The sequence below is a fragment of the Giraffa tippelskirchi genome, chromosome 1 (genome assembly GCF_054371585.1).
Source record: "Giraffa tippelskirchi isolate mGirTip1 chromosome 1, T2T-mGirTip1v1.2.pri, whole genome shotgun sequence".
Lineage (NCBI taxonomy): Eukaryota > Metazoa > Chordata > Mammalia > Artiodactyla > Giraffidae > Giraffa > Giraffa tippelskirchi.
The window spans coordinates 182,508,041-182,530,228 of NC_137275.1; the positions used below are offsets into that span (position 1 = coordinate 182,508,041).

The 22,188-nt window shown below is 37.9% G+C and overlaps 1 protein-coding gene across 2 annotated transcripts in view; it reads left to right on the plus strand.

Annotated features, from left to right (window-relative positions):
- Positions 1-22,188, plus strand: part of STX17 (syntaxin 17) — a 70,620-nt gene that overhangs the window by 42,050 nt on the left and 6,382 nt on the right. For both annotated transcript variants that reach the window (XM_081512507.1, XM_081512496.1), the window contains exons 4-7: positions 1,872-2,097; positions 11,017-11,132; positions 11,211-11,261; positions 21,529-21,615. In XM_081512507.1, coding sequence (XP_081368633.1) covers positions 1,872-2,097; positions 11,017-11,132; positions 11,211-11,261; positions 21,529-21,615 — 480 coding nt within the window. The remainder of the gene's footprint in view (positions 1-1,871; positions 2,098-11,016; positions 11,133-11,210; positions 11,262-21,528; positions 21,616-22,188) is intronic.

Genomic DNA, 22,188 nt, shown 5'->3' on the forward strand with positions numbered 1-22,188 from the left:
GTATTAGAGTTGGAGCTTCAACATCAGTCCTTCCAATGAACACCCAGGACTGATCTCCTTTAGGATGGACTGGTTGGGTCTCCTTGCAGTCCAAGGGACTCTCAAGAGTCTTCTCCAACACCACAGTTCAAAAGCATCAATTCTTCGGCACTCAGCTTTTTTTATAGTCCAACTCTCACATCCATACATGACTAATGGAAAAACTATAGCCTTGACTAGACAGACCTTTGTTGACAAAGTAATGTCTCTGCTTTTTAATATGCTGTCTAGGTTGGTCATAACTTTCCTTCCAAGGAGGAAGTGTCTTTTAATTTCATGGCTGCAGTCACCATCTGCAGTGGTTTTGGAGCCCAGAAAAATAGTCAGCCACTGTTTCCACTGTTTCCCCATCTATTTCCCATGAAGTGATGGGACCAGATGCCATGATTTTAGTTTTCTGAATGTTGAGCTTTAAGCCAGCTTTTCACTCTCCTCTTTCACTTTCATCAAGGGGCCCTTTAGTTCTTCTTCGCTTTCTGCCATAAGGGTGGTATCATCTGCATATCTGAGGTTATTGATATTTCTCCCGGCAATCTTGATTCCAGCTTGTGCTTCTTCCAGCCCAGCATTTCTCATGATGTACTCTGCATATAAGTTAAATAAGCAGGGTGACAATATAAGCCTTGACGTACTCCTTTTCCTATTTGGAACCAGTCTGTTGTTCCATGTCCAGTTCTAACTGTTGCTTCCTGACCTGCATACAGGTTTCTCAAGAGGCAGGTCAGATGGTCTGGTATTCCCATCTCTTTAAGAATTTTCCAGAGTTTATTGTGATCCACACAGTCAAAGGCTTTGGCATAGTCAATAAAGCAGAAATAGATGTTTTTCTGGAACTCTCTTGCTTTTTTGATGATCCAGCAGATGTTGGCAATTTGATCTCTGCTTCCTCTGCCTTTTCTAAATCCAGCTTGAACATCTAGAAGTTCACCGTTCACATATTGCTGAAGCCTGGCTTGGAGAATTTTGAGCGTGACTTTACTAGTGTGTGAGATGAGTGCAATTGTGCAGTAGTTTGAGCATTCTTTGGCATTGCCTTTCTTTGGGATTGGAATGAAAACTGACCTTTTTTCAGTCCTGTCGCCACTGCTGAGTTTCCAAATTTGCTGACATATTGAGTGCAGCACTTTCACAGCATCATCTGGAGTGGGTATCCATTCCCTTCTTGAGGGGATCTTCCCGACCCAGGAATCAAAGTCATGTCTCCTGCGATCAGGATTTATAGTCTAGTACATTTGTTTCATAGTTTGTAATAGCTAAAAACTGGAAACAACATGAAAGACTGTTGATCACTGGAAGAGTGACTGAGTAAATTATATTCTATCAGTACTATGGAATATGGTATGACCAGGAAGGATATCCATTATAATATTGTTAAGTTGGGGTGTGAAAGTTTGTCAGTTATAGATTATTCTGCATAATCTACAATTCATTTTTTTGTGAAAAGAAGGTCTATATATGCTAATATTTGTATGAGCAGAGAGAAGTATGCAGAAGGACTGGGTTAAGAGAAGTTGTAGGCTTGATGAAGTGAGGAAATCATTGTTTTTCTTGATGTGTTTCTGCAGTGTTTCTTTTTTTTATGAAGACCATTTGTTACCTTTGTAATAATCACATTTAATGAAGGAAAAATGCTAAATTCAGAATATGAGGATGTGAGTTCTAAAGAAGCTGGATTTGGCCAGAGATATAGAAAAGTACTAATGCATACTGTCTGCTCTAGAGAATACTTGTAATCATTTCCATTCAAAGCCATTATCACAGGTTGGCTCTGAATGTAAAGATATTTTATATTAAGAGATGGTAGCTTTAACGATTTTTTTTTTCTTTTACAGCAACTCCGCTCCAATATCCGAGAAATGGAGAAGCTTTGCTTGAAAGTGCGAAAGGATGACCTAGGACTTCTGAAGAGAATGATAGATCCTGTTAAAGAAGAAGCATCAGAGGCAACAGCAGAATTTCTCCAACTCCATCTGGAATCTGTAGAAGAACTAAAGAAACAATTTAATGATGAAGAAACTTTTTTACAGCCTTCTTTGACCAGATCCATGACTGTTGGCGGTAATGTACTAAGTGTTACTCTTGATCATAGTATTGTAATGCAGCTAATTAAGTTCACTTCCTTTTACTGATATTGCAGATTTTCAAATTATATATAAATCTCCAGGGATACCTCCTAGTTCAGAATGCTGAATTCTTGGACCCTAAGTGTGACTGGAAATGCATACCCTAAACATTTCATGTGTATTAGTTGCTCAGTCGTGTCCGACTCTTTGTGACCCCGTAGACTGTAGCCCGTCAGGCTCCTCTGTCCATGGAATTCTCCAGACAAGAATACTGGAGTGGGTTGCTTTTCTCTTCTCCAAAACATTTTGTAGGATTAAAAAAAATAGAGGCTATGCTGTATAGTGTGAAACATAAAGGCTTCAAGTACCTCCTTGTTCATATATTAAAAATACGTTTTAAAATATTTCCTAAGGAGAATGTCGTCCTGGTGTGCAGAGTACTTCTCCCTCATCTCCAGGTGCAGGGGCAGCCTAGCCAGGCGTGCTTCTTGCTGAGGCATTCTAGTTTTCAGAGGGCATGTCAGGTCTATCTCCCATAAAAATCTGCATTGGGGAGTCACACCATTAATTGTTATGAAGTGATACTCTTAAGGAAGAGGCCAGTAAAACCTGTAATTATAGCTCCTCTAAGGATGTAATTGATAATTGTTGATTACATTAAACAATGTATGTATAAGGAAACCTGAAAAAAATTCTCGGTTTAATTAGTAGTACTTCAAAGCAGTTAATCTTTTTTATTCTTAGAGATACTGAATGGCATAACTAACAAAATTTCTCTGCTTGAGTTGTTTACTAGAATGTGAAAGTTGCTGTTGTGTCTGACTCTTGGTGACCCCATGGACTATAGCCTGCCAGGCTCCTCTGTCTGTGGAATTCTCCAGGCCAGAACACTGGAGTGCGTAGCCGTTCCCTTCTCCAAGGGATCTTCCTGACCCAGGGATAGAACCCAGGCCTCCCGCATTGCAGGTGGATTCTTTACTGACTGAGCCATCAGGGAAACCCAAGAATACTGGAGTGGGTAGCCTATCCCTCTCCAGTGGATCTTCCTGATGCAGGAATCGAAATGGGGTCTCTTGCATTGCAGGCGGATTCTTTATCAGCTGCACTACCAGGAAAGTTTACTAGAATACTTAAATATAAATTTTTTAACTGCCAAAAGCCTAAATTTTGAACTTTCCCGCTTGATTTTGTAGTTACTGCCCTTGTTTTTCCTTTGAATTTCTCTTTTTAATTTATGCATCCTGTTATATTTTATATATGTTCTAAGCCACCTTAAAACTTTATGGAAAAGATGGGGTATAAATTAATTGCTGTTGTTCAGTTGCTAAGTAATGTCCAACTCTTTGCAACCCCAGGGACTTCAGCAGCCCAGGCTCCTCTGTCTTCCACTATCTCCTGGAATTTGTTCAAATTGATGTCCTTTGAGTCAGTGATGCTTTCTAACCATCTCATCCTCTTCCACCCTCTTCTCCTTTTGTCTTCTATCTTTCCCAGCATCAGGGTCTTTTCCAGTGAGTGGGTCTTTTCCAGTGAGTGGGTCTTTTCCATTGAGTTGGCTCTTTGCATCAGGTGGCCAAAGTATTGGATCTTTAACTTCAGCATCAGTCCTCTCAATGATATTCAGGGTTGATGTCCTTTAAGACTGACTGGTTTGATCTCTTTGCAGTCCAAGAGTCTCTCAAGAGTCTTCTACAGCACCATAGTTCGAAAGCATCAATTTTTCATTGTTCAGCCTTCTCTATGGTCCAACTCTCACATTTGTATATAACTACTGGAAAAAGTGATGTCACTGCTTTTTAATATGCTGTCTAGGTTTGTCATATATATATATATGTTAGTCACTTAGTTGTGTCTGACTCTGCAACCCCGTGGACTGTGGTCTACCAGGCTCCTCTGTCCATGGAATTCTCTAGGCAAGAATACTAGAGTGGGTTGTCATTCCCTTCTCCAGGGGATGTTCCCAACCCAGGGATTGAACCCAGGTTTCCCACATAGCAGGCAGAATCTTAACCATCTGAGCCATCAGGGAAGCCCCGGTTTGTCATAGCTTTCCTTCTAAGGAGCAAGCATCATAATTTCATGGCTCCGATCACCATTTGCAGTGATTTTTGAGCCCAAGAAAATAAAATCTGTCACTGCTTCCACTTTTTCCCCCTTCTATTTGCCAGGAAGTGATGGGACTGGATGCCATGATATTAGTTTTTCTAATGTTGAGTTTCCCAGGTGGCTTTAGTAGTAAAGAATCCACCTGCCAATGCAGGAGATGTAAGAGATGTGGGTTCAGACCCTGGGTTGGGAAGATCCTCTGCAGGCGGGCATGGCAACCCAAACTAGTATTCTTGCCTGGAGAATACCATGGACATAGGAGCCTGGCCGTTTATAGTTCATAGGGTCGCAAAGAGTCAGACATGACTGAAGCAACTTAACATGCAGGCATGTCAGTATTCTTGCCGGGAGAATCTTATGGGCAGTGGAGCCTGGCAATCTGCAATCCATGGTGTTGCAAAGCATCTGAGGACAACAATAAATAAATTACAAATTAGAATACAATCCGAGAGATGTTACATCTGACCAGTTTTCCTCTTTTTATTTACCTAGAAGGTAGGAGGCTCCTGTATCACTCCCTGGCTCCAAAACCTGATTGTTTTAATGCTATATTTTCAGTGCTAATGATCCAATTTTACAGGACTTTTTTTTTTTTTTTAAGTAGAAGAAACATTTAGGCAATCATCCAGAGTTTCTGGATAATCTTACTTTTATTGTCTCCTCAGTACTTAAGCATATAGTACATAGAACTTGGCACATAGTGGACCATTAATAAATGTGTTATAAGTATGAATGAATAAAAATCTTTTTAGAGACAATTTTGTAATTTCAGATGTGCTCTAGTCACTTCACTGTGTAGATAAACCACTGTCTAAGAACACTACCCAAAGTATTGTTTTGGGTAGAAAGAAATCTTAGCACTCAACTTTGGTTGAAGAGTATTTAGGAAGAATTCTTTTTACTGTTTATATCATTGTGTTCATATCGAATTATCACCTCCATAATGATGTGGCTAAATGCTGTTCTAACACTGAGGTACAAAGCTATGCTTTCTGTTTATGTATAGAGAAACTGGACATTATGAGTTCCATGAGATTAAGGAGTCATCTTATTTACCAGACCCTGTGAGACAGTTGTGATTGTAGTAATAACAGTGAAGATGCTGGATTTTCTGGAAAGAATCACTGATATCAGTCTCTTCTGTTATTTAGTTTTCAATTCCCATCACCAGGAATTCCCTCACAAACAAAAATTTTGAGTTCTATTTAAGTATTTTAGCCTTAATTTGCATTTTAGTATTGCATTGTTTGTGTTTTTACTAGTAGAATTGTTTGGGCTCAACAAATTTGGTTTTACATGTCATCAGAGGAATTGGGTGATTATTAGAAAAAGGCAGTTTACCCAGTTTGCTGGCAATTAACTTTCTCTGTAGGTAGCTGACTGGTACTAAAAAAAAAAAAGTGATGGGAAAATTTGAGGAAGCATGTATATCTAGAAAGTGAGGAAGACTGAAGCAGAGCCAGAGAGTGAGGGAGAGGAAATAGCAGGTGAAATTTGTTTTCCAACTCGGTTGATTCTCAAACTTCTCAATTCATGGAGCACCAGATTAGCTAAAGAACTAATCACTTGCCACTGAGAGAAACTATGAAATTAAATCTCTGCGTCTAGTCCAGATTTGATTGAAGCAGTCATTCCATTTATGAGATCAGATACCTGAATGTCATAATGTAAAACATCTAAAAAAACTCATAATCTAAAACTGTGTAGAGTTTCAAATTCTGAACAATCTGCTGGTCGGATTGTGCTTTGACTTTGTATCCATTGCCAACATTAAGCAGTTAAAATTAACTGTCTCACTCAGTGCCTGAGTATTTCACCAAACATGAAGTTTCTACTAGGTTGTGTTAAATCCATAAATATTAACAAGTAATTGAGAGGGTGGGAAAGGAGAAGAATAATGAAAAGGAAATAACTAATTTACATAAGACTTGAATAGTGGGGAAAGAACTGGGTTTGCTTTATGTGTGGTCTTCTGCTGTAGACTCTTTTCTGTCATCTTACATGTTTTTATCCTGTGCTCTCTGGGTTTTTTTTTTCTTTTTTCCTATTTTTGCTTTTGGTATTCATAACACTAGTGACAGCTTATACAGAAAAAAAAAGTGATTTGCACAGAAATTTAAGTGCCTTAAAATGCTTTTTCCTTTAAAAATTCAATCCTATTATAAATAAATTGGTTGGAAACATGAGAGCAGAAATTCAGGAGCAATGCCACATTTCCATGACTGAGATCAAAATACAAAAATAGTTTTTCATTTACAGATAGAAATAACAAGTAGAATAGAATGTTATATGTTCTCTGGAGAATGAAAGAAGCCTATTACGTTTAGGGGGAAGCTGTGATGATTTTGCTGTATCTTTTGTCCAGATTCTGAGAGTTTCTAAAGCACATCTTCTCTGCCAATCTTGCTTGATCTGAGAAACTCCCTTCTGTCTCAGTTGTGTATCTAGTTTCATTTTTAGCATATTGCTTCCCACCAAGAGAAGTGATGAGCCTTCAAATTTGATTTGTATTTAGCAAGGTGTATCAAGTCATATAGAGCAAATCAGTGCTTCTCTCTGTCTTTGTCTTTCTTACTTCCCATCCAGCTGACACACTTCACCAGTGCAATAGGAACAGAATCTTATTACATTTTAAACAATATTCAACAAATAACAAATACTTATTACATTTTAAACATAAGAAAAGAGTCCAACATTAAAATTGCTGGGAACTTCAGACCAGCATTGAATTTGATGAAATACTAGATTTTATCACAAGTATATGTACACTTGTATTGAACACGTTGTGAATCATGTAGATGTTTTTATATATTATTTAGAAGGTGTCTTTTGAATTGGCTTTAATTTTCTTAAAAATGCTCCTTTGCAGCTAAGTTAAGCTGTGACTCCAAAGTCACTTTATCTTGATAGGTAGGTTTATGTAGATGATCAGTAAAATAATTTCACTATGATAAAGCTGTTAGAACATGAAAGAATTCAGGAAATGCTTTTGAATTAGATTTAAAATGGAAATTTTCCTAATGTAAAGTGTAGTGGAAGTTCCTTAAATATTGTGTTGTAATTCTTACTGGAATCGTTGCCCTTCCTGATATGTGGAGAAAGATGGGGGAGGGTACAGAGAGAATAGTTTAGACGCATAGAAGGAAAAAGTCTTATGTCCATGTTACTAAGCTTATTTTTCACATCAACTAAAAATATCTTAATGTTTGAGTTTATAGTCAATAATGTTTTAAAAAAATAGAATCTGAATAACATTGCTAAGTGATAACCATATTCCGCATGCACTTTACACTTTCATTTGTTTGCAAGTGAGTGAAACTGAGATTGTTATACAACGATAGCAGTTTTGACTTCAGTGGATAGGGTAAGAATTCTTTGGCCGTCTTTCCTGCAGCTGTAATCTCTCTGTGTTTTGCCTCATTATGTCTGTAGTAGTTTGTAAAAGTTCAAAGTCAGTGGATGAACACTGAGGTAGTGATTTTTAATACAAGCTGGAATAAATGAATTATGGAAGTTGTAGAAATTAAGAGGTTCCTTTCTTAATTGTTAGTCATGCCTTGAATTGATTAGCAATGTTCTGAGTTGTAAGTTTACAGCAGGATTTTCCATGGAAGAGAACAGATTTCTTTGTTCTAAGACTCCATTTGAACTAAGATGCATACGCAGTTTGGTTTCAAGTGAAACGTAAATGACTTAAACATTTAATTATTTTTTTCATTGAGGGAAATCTTTTATGTTTGCTTAAAATGTCAAACATTTCCCATCCCTTCATTTTTAGATCAAGAATTTTTGTATGATAATCTCTCCTCATTTTGTTATACATCCTGGCATACTGCATTGGAATCTTCTCTAATAGTACAATAATTATGGCTTTAAAAAGTCTTTTGAGTGATATTTACAAAGTTTTGCTTTACATTTGATCTGTTAATGAAAAGAGATATCATTATTTATCATCCTATTAAGGAAGTTGGAGTTCTTATTACAAATGGAATATTAAGTAGAAGAAAGACCTTAGAGTAATTAATTACTTTGACTGAAGTAAAAAGTTTTTTTATGTGATAACTTAGGACATGGAGTAAATAACTCTCCTAAACATTTGTAAAAATCAGAGCTTTTAATATGTTGGATATTTGCCATATGTTGTATGTGTTGTTTTTGCTCTTCCTTTAAGGTTGGGAAATATATTCATTTCAGTTAAGATTCAAAATTAAAAGAACACTGTCAATTCTGATAAACCTACAAATTAACTTTTTATCAACTGACTGCCCTTCCTAAACAATTCAAATAGGTTTTATTTCTTAAGAGGTAAAACATTCACAAACTTTGAAAGTAAAATAGTAATGCAGTTTTATAAAATACCATTCAGAGGGGGTTCCCTGATAGCTCAGATGGTAAAGAGTCCATCAGCAATCCAGGAGACCTGGGTTCAATTCCTGGGTCAGTAAGACTCCCTGGAGAAGGGAATGGCAACCCACTCCAGCATTCTTGCCTGGAGAATCCCATGGACAGAGGAGCCTGGTGGGCTACCGCCCATGGGATCGCAAATAGTTGAACATGACTGAGCGACTAACACAACCACATAGGCTTAGATGAAAAGAGAAATTGATAGAAAAGATGAACTTAAGAGTCATAATGACTTACTTTTAGGAATATATCGGGTCACATCACTATGTCACTTTCCTGCTTACAACCTTGAGTAGATTTCCACGGTCTTCCAAATAAAGTCCAAAGCCTTTAACTGGGCTGCAAGGTCTCTCCTAACCATCTGTAATGTCTTATACTTGTAGCTGTATGTTTTCAACTTTATGATTTGGCAAGACCGGACTGCTGATTTTATGTTAAGCTATTTTGGGTATTTTTTGAGGACATTTTTCATGTTGGTCTCTCTATTTAGAATTTATATTCCTGTCTTCCTAGCCTAGTAAGAAAAAATTAACCTCTTTTAGTAAGTTGTTCCATAAATTGCACACCACACCAAACTGGGTCAGATGCCATGCCCGGCTTGAAACTCCCATAAACACTGTAGATATCTGTATCTATTTATCTAGATATCAGTGCAGTCTATTATTGTTTTAGGATTGTGTGTTTGTATGTTTACTTTTTCTAGAATGTAAGTTCTTTGAGAACAGCTACTTTGTACTGTTCACTTTTTTATCCTTGATGCTCAACCCAATACATAATAGATGCTCAAAAATATTAAAGTGCTAGATGTTTTGAGCTTTCAGTAGGGAAGACAAAGGGAAGTAGACCTTCAGATCTCATCTTTCCATTTCCACTGCCACTTTTCTAGAGCACACCGTCATCATTTAGCACTAGACACATTGAAAAGCCTCCCAACTGGTTTTCACTCTCTAATTTTTTGCCTTTCAATTCCATCCTTAATCTGTTCTTCACACTACAGCTGTGGTTACCTTTCTAAATCTGAAATCTGATTATGGCACCCTCAATTTCCCAGTAGTCTCCAAATCCTTTTAAAAGTTCCATATTGATCTTAAGAGAAAGACAAAACTCTTTAATTTACAGTGCCATAAATGATGTCACCTTAGATTTCTAGTCTCAACTGTTGCTTTCTCTTGTCATAGTCTGTGCTTCAGCTATACTGACTGGTTTCAGTTCCTAAACTTATGCATGTTAGTCTTTCTGACCTGAATATTCTCTCCTTCCCCCTTCACGCTTGCCCCGGTTCAGCACTATAATTTCTGTTCATCCCCAGGCTTTAGCTTCACAACCTTGTCAGATCACTCTTTCTCTACAAGTCTCAGTTAAATACCTCTCTTCTGTGCTCACATAGCATACCATACTTACCCATATCATAGTTCTTTTCAGACTGTACTGAACTTGCCTGTAAACATGTCTATATCACACATTATATAGTAAACTCCATTAACAGTAACAGCAGTGACAGTATTCTTAATAGATAAGCCAGGCACCATATAAAATACACATCACCTTATTTTACAAATGAGGGAAATAAGCCAAAGAAACCAAAGAGCTAGTAAATAGGCAAACAAGGATTCTAACCCAGGTCTTTCTAACTAGGCCCATACTCCTAACCACTATGACTTCTTGGAATTGATTTACTTTAGCACATTAATTGGCATATAGTAGGCATTTTATAAATATCAGTTTAATGACATTGGTAAAACCAAAGAGGGAGGTAATAAGAAAGACTTGAAGGTCGAGTTTGGAGTATAAATTCATCTTTATAGCAGTGTTAATGAGGAAAAGCTTAAAGGGTTGATGAGTTTTTAAAATTCAGAAAAGACATAGAAGAATGAAGGCACAGGCCAGAAAAATTACTCTGAGGAGAAGGATGACAGTATGTGTAAAAAGATACATATGGTAAGAGATGTTTGATAACAAATTTACTATTACCAAAAATGATTGATTTTTCATTGCTAAAAATGCATCATTTCCCTACTTTTAAAATCTTGTGAATCTGATGTTTATTACTAAAATAGCCAAAGAAAATGTTAATGATTTAGCAATGAAAAATGTTATTTCTACTAGGTTATCTCTTCACAGAACATTGGCCAAATAGAATAGTTCTACTTTATGCTACTTCAGCATCTAGCCCTAGTTGTTCAGATTGGGTAAGTAGTATTTGTAGTAATTTTCTTAGATAATTTTGTAGAATAATTAAAGAAGTAGTGTTTGTTAACTAACCTCCCCATAGATAATCAATTTACTTTTAGCCTGAACTTAATTAGTAAGCATTTCACATGGTAATTGTTTCATGGAATTGATTCATGCTACCATCTTTCTAACAAAGCAGATATACTCTAAACATGAGGCTATGTTCATCCAGGAACATTTCACAGTACTGAAGATGAAGCTGATCCTCAGAGTATGACTCAGATATATGCATTGCCTGAAATTCCTCGAGATCAAAATGCTGCAGAATCATGGGAGACCTTAGAAGCGGTATGTTAGAAATGATTTTCCTTTTGGCAGCTGTGAGGAGTGAAAGTTAGTAACTTCCTCTTTCTCTCTCTTTTTAAGGACTTAATTGAGCTTAGCCAACTGGTCACTGATTTCTCTCTCCTAGTGAATGTAAGTATATAATTGTTTTTGACTCAGAGATGTTGGATTAATAGAATAAGAGGCTTTTATCAATTACTAGACTTCTGATTAGAATTTTAATAGAATTTACAATTTCTAAGACTGATATTGAGCCATGGACCGAAGGCTTAATTGTCCTCAAATCTCACTTCAATTTAAAAAAATTTATTAAGTGTTTTTTATATAGAATATACTGGGTATTGGGGTTCTGACAAGATTGGATATAGAAATAAATGAATCCTGCTCTCTGCCTTCAGGGATTTACAGTGGGTGGCCATAAACTTGGACCCCACCAAAACTGAAATTTCAAGAATTATTGTTAAATGCAAAAATAAGGTATGAAAAGTATTATTGGCTCCAAAGAGAAGTGTTTAATTCCAAGGGAAAGTTGCAGGTGTCGTGGCATATTAAGAATAGCGTAATAAGATAGGTAGCATTTGCTTGAGCCTTGGAAACTGAGTAAAATTTCCACAAGCAGGAATGAGGGGTGCAGTTGAAGATATCTAAACAAAAACATAGATTAGAAAAGTGTATGGGCTTCCTGGGTGGCTCAGCTGGTAAAGAATCCGTCTGCAATGCAGGAGACCTGGGTTTGATCCCTGGGTTGAGAAGATCCCCTGGAGGGAGGGCATGGCAACCCACTCTAGTATTCTTGCCTGGAGAATCCCCATGGACAGAGGAGCCTGGCGGGCTGCAGTCCATGGGGTCACAAAGAGTTGGACACAACTGTCCTTTCAGGAATAACAAGTGTTAACAATGTGACTAATGCATAAGGTACCATGGGCAAACTAAGCAAGGAGATTGAGATGCCATTGAAAGCCATACTGGAGAATTTGAACTTTACTTTGTAGATATTAAAGAGCCAGTAGATTTTTGAGCAGATAGAGCGATGTGATAGTCTGTGCTTCAGAAAGATCACTATTAGCAGTGTGAATAATTGCCCTGGGTGGGAGGAGATTATAGATGGAAGGACCTTTGGAATCAACTACAAGAGTTTCACTGAGTGCATGGCAATACAAATATTAATACAAAGGTAAAAGGCAGCCTAGAGGCATTTCTGGGGTTGACTTATGAGAAATTGAAGAAAGGTGGAAGAGTCAAAATAAATTAAGGCTTCATTCTATATAATTGGGTGGCCAGTGATACTGTTAACAAAGATTGGGAAACAAAAGTAGATTTGGTGGGAAAGATAGAACAGATTTTCTGTCATTATTTTTGTAAGTTACTCTAATTTTTCCTTCCCAGGAATTATGGGAAGGGGTGTGTGTGTGTGTACACAGGTGCATGTCTGTTTCTGCATATGCTACTGTCTGGGTTTAGTTCATTGTTCTTGATCAAACCATGAGTTAGGGGTTGTACATCTTTGAGTTACTGTTTCCCTGACATCTGGCTTTAAATTATAGGAAGTTCTAGGTCACACAATCTCAGGTTTGGAATTGGAAAGGACTTATGAGGCCTATTAATCTGATGCTTCTACTCTTGCTCCAGCTTCTCAAATAGATGATCTTTTGCCTCCTTTTGAACAATCACAAGAAAAACATCTATTTCTGCTTTATTGACTATGCCAAAGCCTTTGACTGTGTGGATCACAATAAACTGTGGAAAATTCCGAAAGAGATGGGAGTACCAGACCATCTGACCTGTCTCTTGAGAAACCTGTATTCAGGTCAGGAAGCAACAGTTAGAACTGGACATGGAACAACAGACTGGTTCCAAATAGGAAAAGGAGTACGTCAAGGCTGTATATTGTCACCCTGCTTGTTTAACTTATATGCAGAGTACATCATGAGAAATGCTGGGCTGGAAGAAACACAAGCTGGAATCAAGATTGCTGGGAGAAATATCAATAACCTCAGATATGCGGATGACACCACCCTTATGGCAGAGAGTGAAGAAGAACTAAAGAGCCTCTTGATGAAGGTGAAGGAGGAGAGTGAAAAAGTTGGCTTAAAGCTCAACGTTCAGAAAACTAAGATCATGGCATCTGGTCCCATCACTTCATGGGAAATAGATGGGGAAACAGTGTCAAACTTTATTTTTTTGGGCTCCAGAATCACTGCTGATGGTGACTGCAGCCATGAAATTAAAAGACGCTTACTCCTTGGAAGGAAGGTTATGGCCAACCTAGATAGCATATTTAAAAGCAGAGACATTACTTTGCCAACAAAAGTCCGTCTAGTCAAGGCTATGGTTTTTCCAGTGGTCATGTATGGATGTGAGAGTTGGACGGTGAAGAAAGCTGAGCGCCGCAGAATTGATGCTTTTGAGCTGTGCTGTTGGAGAAGACTCTTGAGAGTCCCTTGGACTGCAAGGAGATCCAGTCAATCCATCCTAAAAGAGATCAATCCTGGGTGTTCATTGGAAGGTCTGATGTTGAAGCTGAAATTCCAATACTTTGGCCACCTCATGCGAAGGGTTGACTCATTGGAAAAGACCCTAATGCTGGGTAGGATTGGGGGCGGGAGGAGAAGGGGACGACAGAGGATGAGATGGTTGTATGGCATCACTGACTCGATGGACATGGGTTTGGGTAGACTCCGGGAGTTGGTGATGGACAGGGAGGCCTGGCGTGCTGCAATTCATGGGGTCGCAAAGAGTCGGACACGACTGAGCGACTGAACTGGAACTGGAACAATCACAGTGCAGAGATACACTCATTCCACTTGGAGGCTCTAACCTGTAGAAGTTTTTTTCTTATGTAAAGTAAACTTTGCGCTTAATAACTTCCCTCTGGTACTTTTGCCCTCTGAAACCCTGTCCTGAAAAAGTCTTTTTTCCTTATAAAAGTTTTTCACCACAACCAACATAATACTCAACAGTGAAAAGCTGAAAGACTTCCCACTAAAATCTGGAGCAAGACAGGGAGGCCCACTCTCACCACTTCTATTCACCACAGAATTGGAAGTCCCAACCATGGGAATCAGACAAGAAAAAGAAAGGTATCCAAATTGGAAGAGAAGAGGTAAAATTGTCAGTGTATGTAAATGACATAATTCTGTGTTGATGGACATTTAGGGTGCTCGCATGTCTTGGCTATTGTAAAGAGTGCTGCTATGAACATTGGGGTGAATGTGTCTTTTCAAATTATAGTTTTCTCCAGATATATGCCCAGGAGTGGTATTGTTGGATCATATGGGAACTCTGTTTTTAGTGTTTTGAGGAACTTCCATACTGTTTTCCAGAATGACTGTACTAATTTACATTCTCATCAACAGTGTAGGAGGATTCCCTTTTCTCTACACCCCCTCTAGCATTTGTTATTTGTAGACCTTTTAATGATGGCCATTCTGACTGGTGGGAGGTGGTACCCCATAATAGTTTTGATTTGCATTTCTCTAATAATTAGAGATATTGAGCATCTTTTCGCATGCCTATTGGCTATCTGTATGTTTATTTCAGTCTTCTGCCCATTTTTAGATTGGATTGTTTGTCTTTTTTGTTACTGAGTTGTATGCACTGTTTGTATATATTGGAAATTAATCTCTTGTTGGTCACATCATTTGCAGATATTTTCTCCCAGTCTGTAGGTTTTCTTTTTTTTTTAAGTGATTTTCTTTGCTGTGCAAAAACATATAGGTTTGATTAGACCCCACTTGTTTATTTTTGCTTCTATTTCTATTACCTTGGGAGCCTGATCTAAGGAAACATTGCTGTAATTTATGTCAGAGAATGTTTTGCCTATGTTCACTTTATGGTGTCTGTCTTACATTTAAGTCTTTATGCCATTTTGAGTTTATGTTCGTGCGTGGTGAGAGAATGTGTTCTAACTTCATTGATTTACATATGGCTCTCCACCACCACTTGCTGAAGAGACTGTCTTTTTCTCATTGTGTATTCTTGCCTCCTTTGTGTGAGTTTATTTCTGGGCTCTCTAATCTGTGCCATTGATCCATGTGTCTGTTTTTGTGCCAATAGGTGCTGTTTTTGTTACTGTAGCTTTGTAGTATTGTCTGAAGTCTGGGAGAGTTGTGCCTCCTGCTTTGTTCTTTTTTTTTCGGCCCTGCTAGGTCTTCTTTGTAGCAAACAGTCTTTCTCTAGTTGCAGCCAGCAGAGGCTATTCTCTAGCTGTGGTGTGTGGGCTTCTCATTGTGGTGGCTTCTCTTGTTGAGGAGCATAGGCTCTAGGGTGCTCAGGCTTCAGTAGTTGTGGCACCAGGCTTAGTTGCCCCACTGCATTTGGGATCTTCTCAGAACAGGGATCGAACCTGCACTGCAAGCCAAATTCTTAACCACTGGACCACCAGAGAAGCCCTCTTGCTTTGTTCTTTTTCTTCTGGATTGTTTTGGCAATTCTGGGTCTTTTATGGTTCCATATAAATTTTAGGATTATTTGTTGTAGTTCTGTGAAAAATGTTATGGGTAGTTTGATAGCATTAAATCTGTAGATTGGTTTGGGTAGAATGACCATTTTAACAATATTAATTCCTTCAATCCAAGAGCATGAGATATCTTTCTGTTTCTTTGAATCATCTTTCCTTTACCAATGTTTTATAGTTCTCATCTCCTTGGTCAAGTCTATGCCTAAGTATTTTTTAATATGATTAAAAGGAATTTTTAAATTTTAATCTTATATCCTGCTACCTTCATGAATTCATTTGTCAATTCTAGTAGTTTTTATGTGGAGTTATTAGGGTTTTCTATATACTACTCAGCTATAAAGAAGAATGAAATAATGCCATTTGCAGCTACATATATGAACCTCGAGATTATACTAAGTGAAGTCAGAAGGAGAAAGACAAATACCATATGATATCCCTTATACTTGAAACTAAAATATAACACAAATGAACTTATTTACAGAATAGAAGCAGACTCACAGACATAGAGAACAGACTTGTGGTTGCCACAGGGGCAGGGGGTGAGGAAGGGATAGACTGGGAATTTGTGATGAGCAGATGCAAATAATATTATGTATAGAATAAATAAACAATAAAGTCTTACCCAATCACACAGGGAAATATTCAATATTCTTGTAATTGAAATATTCAATATTCTTGTAATAAAACATAATGAAAAGGGAAAAAATTGTTCAGCTTTTTGAGATCAATATTATCCTTCCTCACCCAACCACACCTCAGCATATTTTCTTCTCTTAAGAACCCTTGATTCTCTAATGTTTTTTCTAGAGTCTAATTTCTCAGCTTTTCAGTACTAGTTATTTACTCTAGTTTGTGAATTTATTTCTCGAAATGTGACATCTAAAATTGAGTACAGTAAATTGTTCGAAGCATTTTCCTTTTTTATGCTTCTGAATCAGAAGCAGCAAAATGCTTGAAATTTCTGAGGTATCTGTACAATCTGTTAATATAGTTGTGTATGAAAGAGAATTATAAAAATCCAAAAATATTTGTTTTTATAATCATGATTTATTCAATTTTTATAACTCATAATCTGATCTAATGCAGTTTGTAAAATCTGTACATGTCTGGTTATACAAATATTTACATTTGCTGAAAATCATCAATATTTACACAATAAAATGGATGAGTTACAATGTATGTAAGTTATACCTCAAAGTTGATATAAAAAGAAAACTAAACATGTGCAAGTTCTCATTCAAAATGAATGCATTTCTCTTCCACTGAGATAGGCACATGAAAGGGAAATTAAGGGTGTGTGGCCATTTAACAAGTTATATTTCCTATTAGGTTATGTAAGCAGCTCCTAACCCCTAATCTAAGGAAAATTTGTACAAGAAAACTTTGGGTATAGCCATGGCTCTATACAAATGTCCTATTTATTAATAGTCTGTGTAAGGACATGAGACGAATGCTATTAGGCGAAAGCTCAAAGGAGAACCCCTGATTACTGTTCCCAGGGTGACTGAGTTCTCATGACCACATGGTCAAGGACTCAACAGAAACTCCATTTAGACACGATATGATTTGGAAACATAACTAGAGTGACCACATCCTTTCATTATCATCACATGGACATGATAGTATTTAGGCTAATTAACCATGTATTTATGGAATGCTTTCTGTGTGCATAGTATTGTGCTAACCTCAGTACAATGAAGAATAGAGAATAATATTAAAAAAGAACCTATAGGACAGTCAAGATAGTTACACAAAATTGTGAAGGTGCTAATACCATAGAATTATACACTTAAAAATTCTAGATTTTATATATACTTTTACCATAATAAATAAGTACTTGCAAAGCCATTAAGAGATCCATGTATATTTCAGTAAATGTTAATTAATATCTACTAGGCACCCTGTTTTTTTTTCTTCAGCCTTATTTCTCAAGTGCCTTCTTCTGTTCCTGTAACTGTGGAACCAGCCCTGTTTCTAGTCAAGAGGAATTAGGAATACTCTGGGCCATTTGCTCAATAGCTTGTCACTATTGCTGCTCATCCAGTTTTGTCTCTACCTTTTGCCATATCCTGTATGGCTTTTATACTTAAGTTTTACTCCCAATGCATAAAAACTGAGTTGTAATTGATTAGATCAGATTCTTCCATTTATTTTTTATGTGACCTTCGTAATGTTAACAACACTTAGCTTTGTAAATTGATGGGAGGACTCCATGAGATATTGTCTTATTTCCCACTCCCTTCCCTACCCTTGGAGTAGGAAATGCCAACCCCCTCCAGTATTCTTGCCTGGAGAATTCCATGGACAGAGGAACCTGGAAGGCTATAGTTCATGGGGTCGCAAAGAGTTGGACACGACTGTGAAGTCAAGTGGGCCTTAGAAAGCATCACTACGAACAAAGCTAGTGGAGGTGATGGAATTCCAGTTGAGCTATTTCAAATCCTGAAAGATGATGCTGTGAAAGTGCTGCACTCAATATGCCAGCAAATCTGGAAAACTCAGCAGTGGCCACAGGACTGGAAAAGGTCAGTTTTCATTCCAATCCCAAAGAAAGGCAATGCCAAAGAATGCTCAAACTACTGCACAGTTGCACTCATCTCACATACTAGTAAAGTAATGCTCAAAATTCTCCAAGCCAGGCTTCAGCAATACGTGAACCATGAACTTCCAGATGTTCAAGCTGGTTTTAGAAAAGGCAGAGGAACCAGAGATCAAATTGCCAACATCCACTGGATCATCGAAAAAGCAAGAGAGTTCCAGAAAAACATCTATTTCTGCTTTATTGACTATGCCAAAGCCTTTGACTGTGTGGATCACCATAAACTATGGAAAATTCTGAAAGAGATGGGAATACCAGACCTCTTGAGAAACCTGTATGCAGGTCAGGAAGCAACAGTTAGAACTGGACATGGAACAACAGACTTTTTCCAAATAGGAAAGGGAGTACGTCAAGGCTGTATATTGTCACCCTGCTTATTTAACTTATATGCAGAGTACATCATGAGAAATGCTGGGCTGGAAGAAGCACAAGCTGGAATCAAGATTGCCAGGAGAAGTATCAATAACCTCAGATATGCAGATGACACCATCCTTATGGCAGAAAGCGAAGAAGAACCAAAGAGCCTCTTGATGAAAGTGAAAGGGGGGAGAGAAAAAATTGGCTTAAAGCTCAACATTCAGAAAACTAAGATCATGGCATCTGGTCCCATCACTTCATGGGAAATAGATGGGGAAACAGTGGAAACAGTGTCAGACTTTATTTTTTTGGGCTCCAAAATCACTGCTGATGGTGATTGCAGCCATGAAGTTAAAAGACGCTTACTCCTTGGAAGGAAAGTTATGACCAACCTAGATAGCATATTTAAAAGCAGAGACATTACTTTGCCAACAAAGGTCCGTCTAGTCAAGGCTATGGTTTTTCCAGTGGTCATGTATGGATGTGAGAGTTAGACAGTGAAGAAAGCTGAGCACTGAAGAATTGATGCTTTTGAACTGTGGTGTTGGAGAAGGCTCTTGAGAGTCCCTTGGACTGCAAGAAGATCCAACCAATCCACCCTAAAGGAGATCAGTCCTGGGTGTTCATTGGAAGGACTGATGTTTAGGCTGAAACTCCAATACTTTGGCCACCTCATGCGAAAAGTTGACTCATTGGAAAAGACCCTGATGCTGGGAAGGATTGGGATGCAGGAGGAGAAGGGGACGACAGAGGATGAGATGGTTGGATGGCATCACTGACTCGATGGACATGGGTTTGGGTAAACTCCAGGAGTTGGTGATGGACAGGGACGCCTGGCGTGCTGTGATTCATGGGGTCGCAAAGAGTCAGACATGACTGAGCGACTGAACTGAAGTGAACTGAAGCGACTAACACATACACACCATTCCCTACCCTGACCCACTGCATTCTTGCCTTTGTCCCTCCCTGTTTGATTCCCTCTTTGCTTAGAATTCTACTTTTGCCACCACAAATACCTTTAGACATTTTAGTACTATAGTTCCTATAGTCCCTTTCCTATTACTGGAATCCCCTAATGTCAACACCATTCTTACCCACCCTGCTTATTGCCTGCTCTAGGCCAGTAGAGTCTGCCTGTGTATCATAGCGTTTGTGTGTTTGTTTCTGGGCTTTTCTGTGTATATGAGTGCATATAATTAAGGTGAATATATTATCTATCTTTGGAGCTCAGAACCAAGATAGCTTCGTTGGTTGGGATCTAAGACTAAAGCTGGCCTTGAAAGCTGGCTGGAATTTAGAGAGAGAAGAATAGAGGAACATACTTGGAATTTTGGCATTAGTTTCTTAAACCTGTATCTTTCCAGGCACATTAATAAAACTGTACAACTACCAACAAGGGGAAAACAGTTCTTCATCGTTTTGACTTCAGATGCCCAAATTGCATTCTATTTGACAAATACTAACTTAATAAATCACATTTTCCCCCAGAATCTTAGGTGCTCTTATAACTGCTTATTAAGATTCTGTTATTTTTTTCAGGCAGGTAAGGAAACCTAAGTCAGTGTTAAATCCATAAACCTATTCTTAGATTCTTTGGAGAATTGTTTTCCTTTAAAAAGGAAAAGTCTATTCATTACTCTAGTTTGAGAAAACTACAGTGATCCTCATAAATGATTTAAATCATTGTTAAAGGGATGCTGAGAACAATATGAAGTGCCAGTGTTAAGTTGATGGTTGTCAGATTTGGGAGGCCTAGATCAATGAAAGCAAACATAAGTAAATCAGAAGCAAAAGGGAAGGTTGGTAGATAGAGATGAGGAGGCTTTCTTGTTTGGGGCTTGGTGTCCTGTAGTAGAATAAAGTTGTGTATGTATGTTTGGCCCAGCATAAAGAGCCAAGGTCACAGTGGACAAATAGGGTCCAGATTGAGCTCTGAATGGAGTCTTAGTTTGGCATTTAGCTGGGTTTGAAGAGGGATTCTCTTCTTTTTTCTGTGAATTAAAAAAAAACCGTCCAAACTAAACAGTATATATGTTGATGTGATCGTGCTTACATAGGTTTATACATGCGTGAGAACTAATCAAAGGATATGCCCTAAGAATTGGTTGTATATTATATGTAAATTCCATATAAATAAAGTTTTCTAAAAATGGGAATATGTTCCTCTGTCAAGTTGTTAGTTCTTGTCACTGGAGATGTTTGAGCTGAGATTCAGTGGCCACTTGTCAGAAGTGGTATAGTGGGGCTTCACACAGCCGAGGGGAAAATTGCACTTCCACCCAGAGATTCCGTGTTTCTGTTGTGTCAGCACAGGTGTTGCCATTTTATGTAGAAGGCTTTATTAATATGTTTGATCTGAAACATTTTAACTTGTCATGATTTTTAAATGTATTAAAGTGTACAGGTGTAAAACATGGGACAATAAATTCACTCACTGCTCCCTAGTGCATATCACAAATGGAACAATTTTATGGCAGATCAAGTCATATTATATTTTTATTCCCAAAACATAATAACTTGTGTTTATTGGATCAAGGGCATTTAACTCCTGAGACAGATTTGTCTGTTTTAAACTGAATCTTCAAAGAAGGTAAGTTAGAAAGGCTTTTTGGTTTGATTTTGTTTTTTTCCATCAAACATCACATGACATGTAAATGCAAATAAGCATTTGTTTATGTTTTTCCTCCTGGAAAGTAGATTCATTTGGAGAATAATATGTTTGTATGTTAGAATGGATTTTAGTGTGAGATGCTTTTTCCTATAAAGGTGTCACCCTTTTCTTGTCTAATAATTAAGTCACCCTCTTTTTTTCATACAAGTGAATTTGTACTTTCAACATGGTTTATCAGATGCTATTAATGAACCGCTATTAAGACGGCAAGGCTGCAGTACCCAGGGCTCTGATTACAGGAATTAAAATAGTGTGTATTGGCTGACTGCTGCTCCCCAGCAGGAACGTTCACTCATAATTCCTTTGCATCTAGTCTCAGCAGGAGAAGATTGACAGCATTGAAGACCATGTCAACAGTGCTGCTGTGAATGTTGAAGAGGGAACCAAAAACTTGGGGAAGGTAAGATTCTGCTCCTGCTGACAAATCAATGGTACTCTGGCTCTCAGGAATCCCTAGTATTAACCCAATTGATCTGCTCTCTTTAATGTTGAGGGAACCAGCAATTAAGAAAATCAGGAAGAAATGACACATAGGTAGTGCAGGAAATCAATGGCTGTTGTAATATTCTACTCTAAGATTTGTTCTGTTGGGAGAGAAATTTTTTCAGAGAGAGAGTAAACTGAAGCCCTGCTATATGGCACTTGGTGTTACAAGAGAATATTTTCAGGGGTTCAGGGAGAGGAGTAGAGAGGGTTGCCAGAATCCAGTAGGGGCCACAGTGTAGGGACATGACAGCACACATGGTGTGGGTCCATCTATTTCCCATAGAACGTGGCGTTTAACCCCAGGTACATAGCATGGAATAATCCGTGTGCAGCATAAAAGCTTTGGGAGTATCTGTGGCTACTGAAACTATTTAAATAATCAAGCTAGATAGTTAGTGGATTGACTGTTTTGCAAGTACAATCAATCTATAGCAGTCCACTCTTTGTAGCTCATTTCTCTAAGTTCTGAGATCTGGAGCAATTAGAG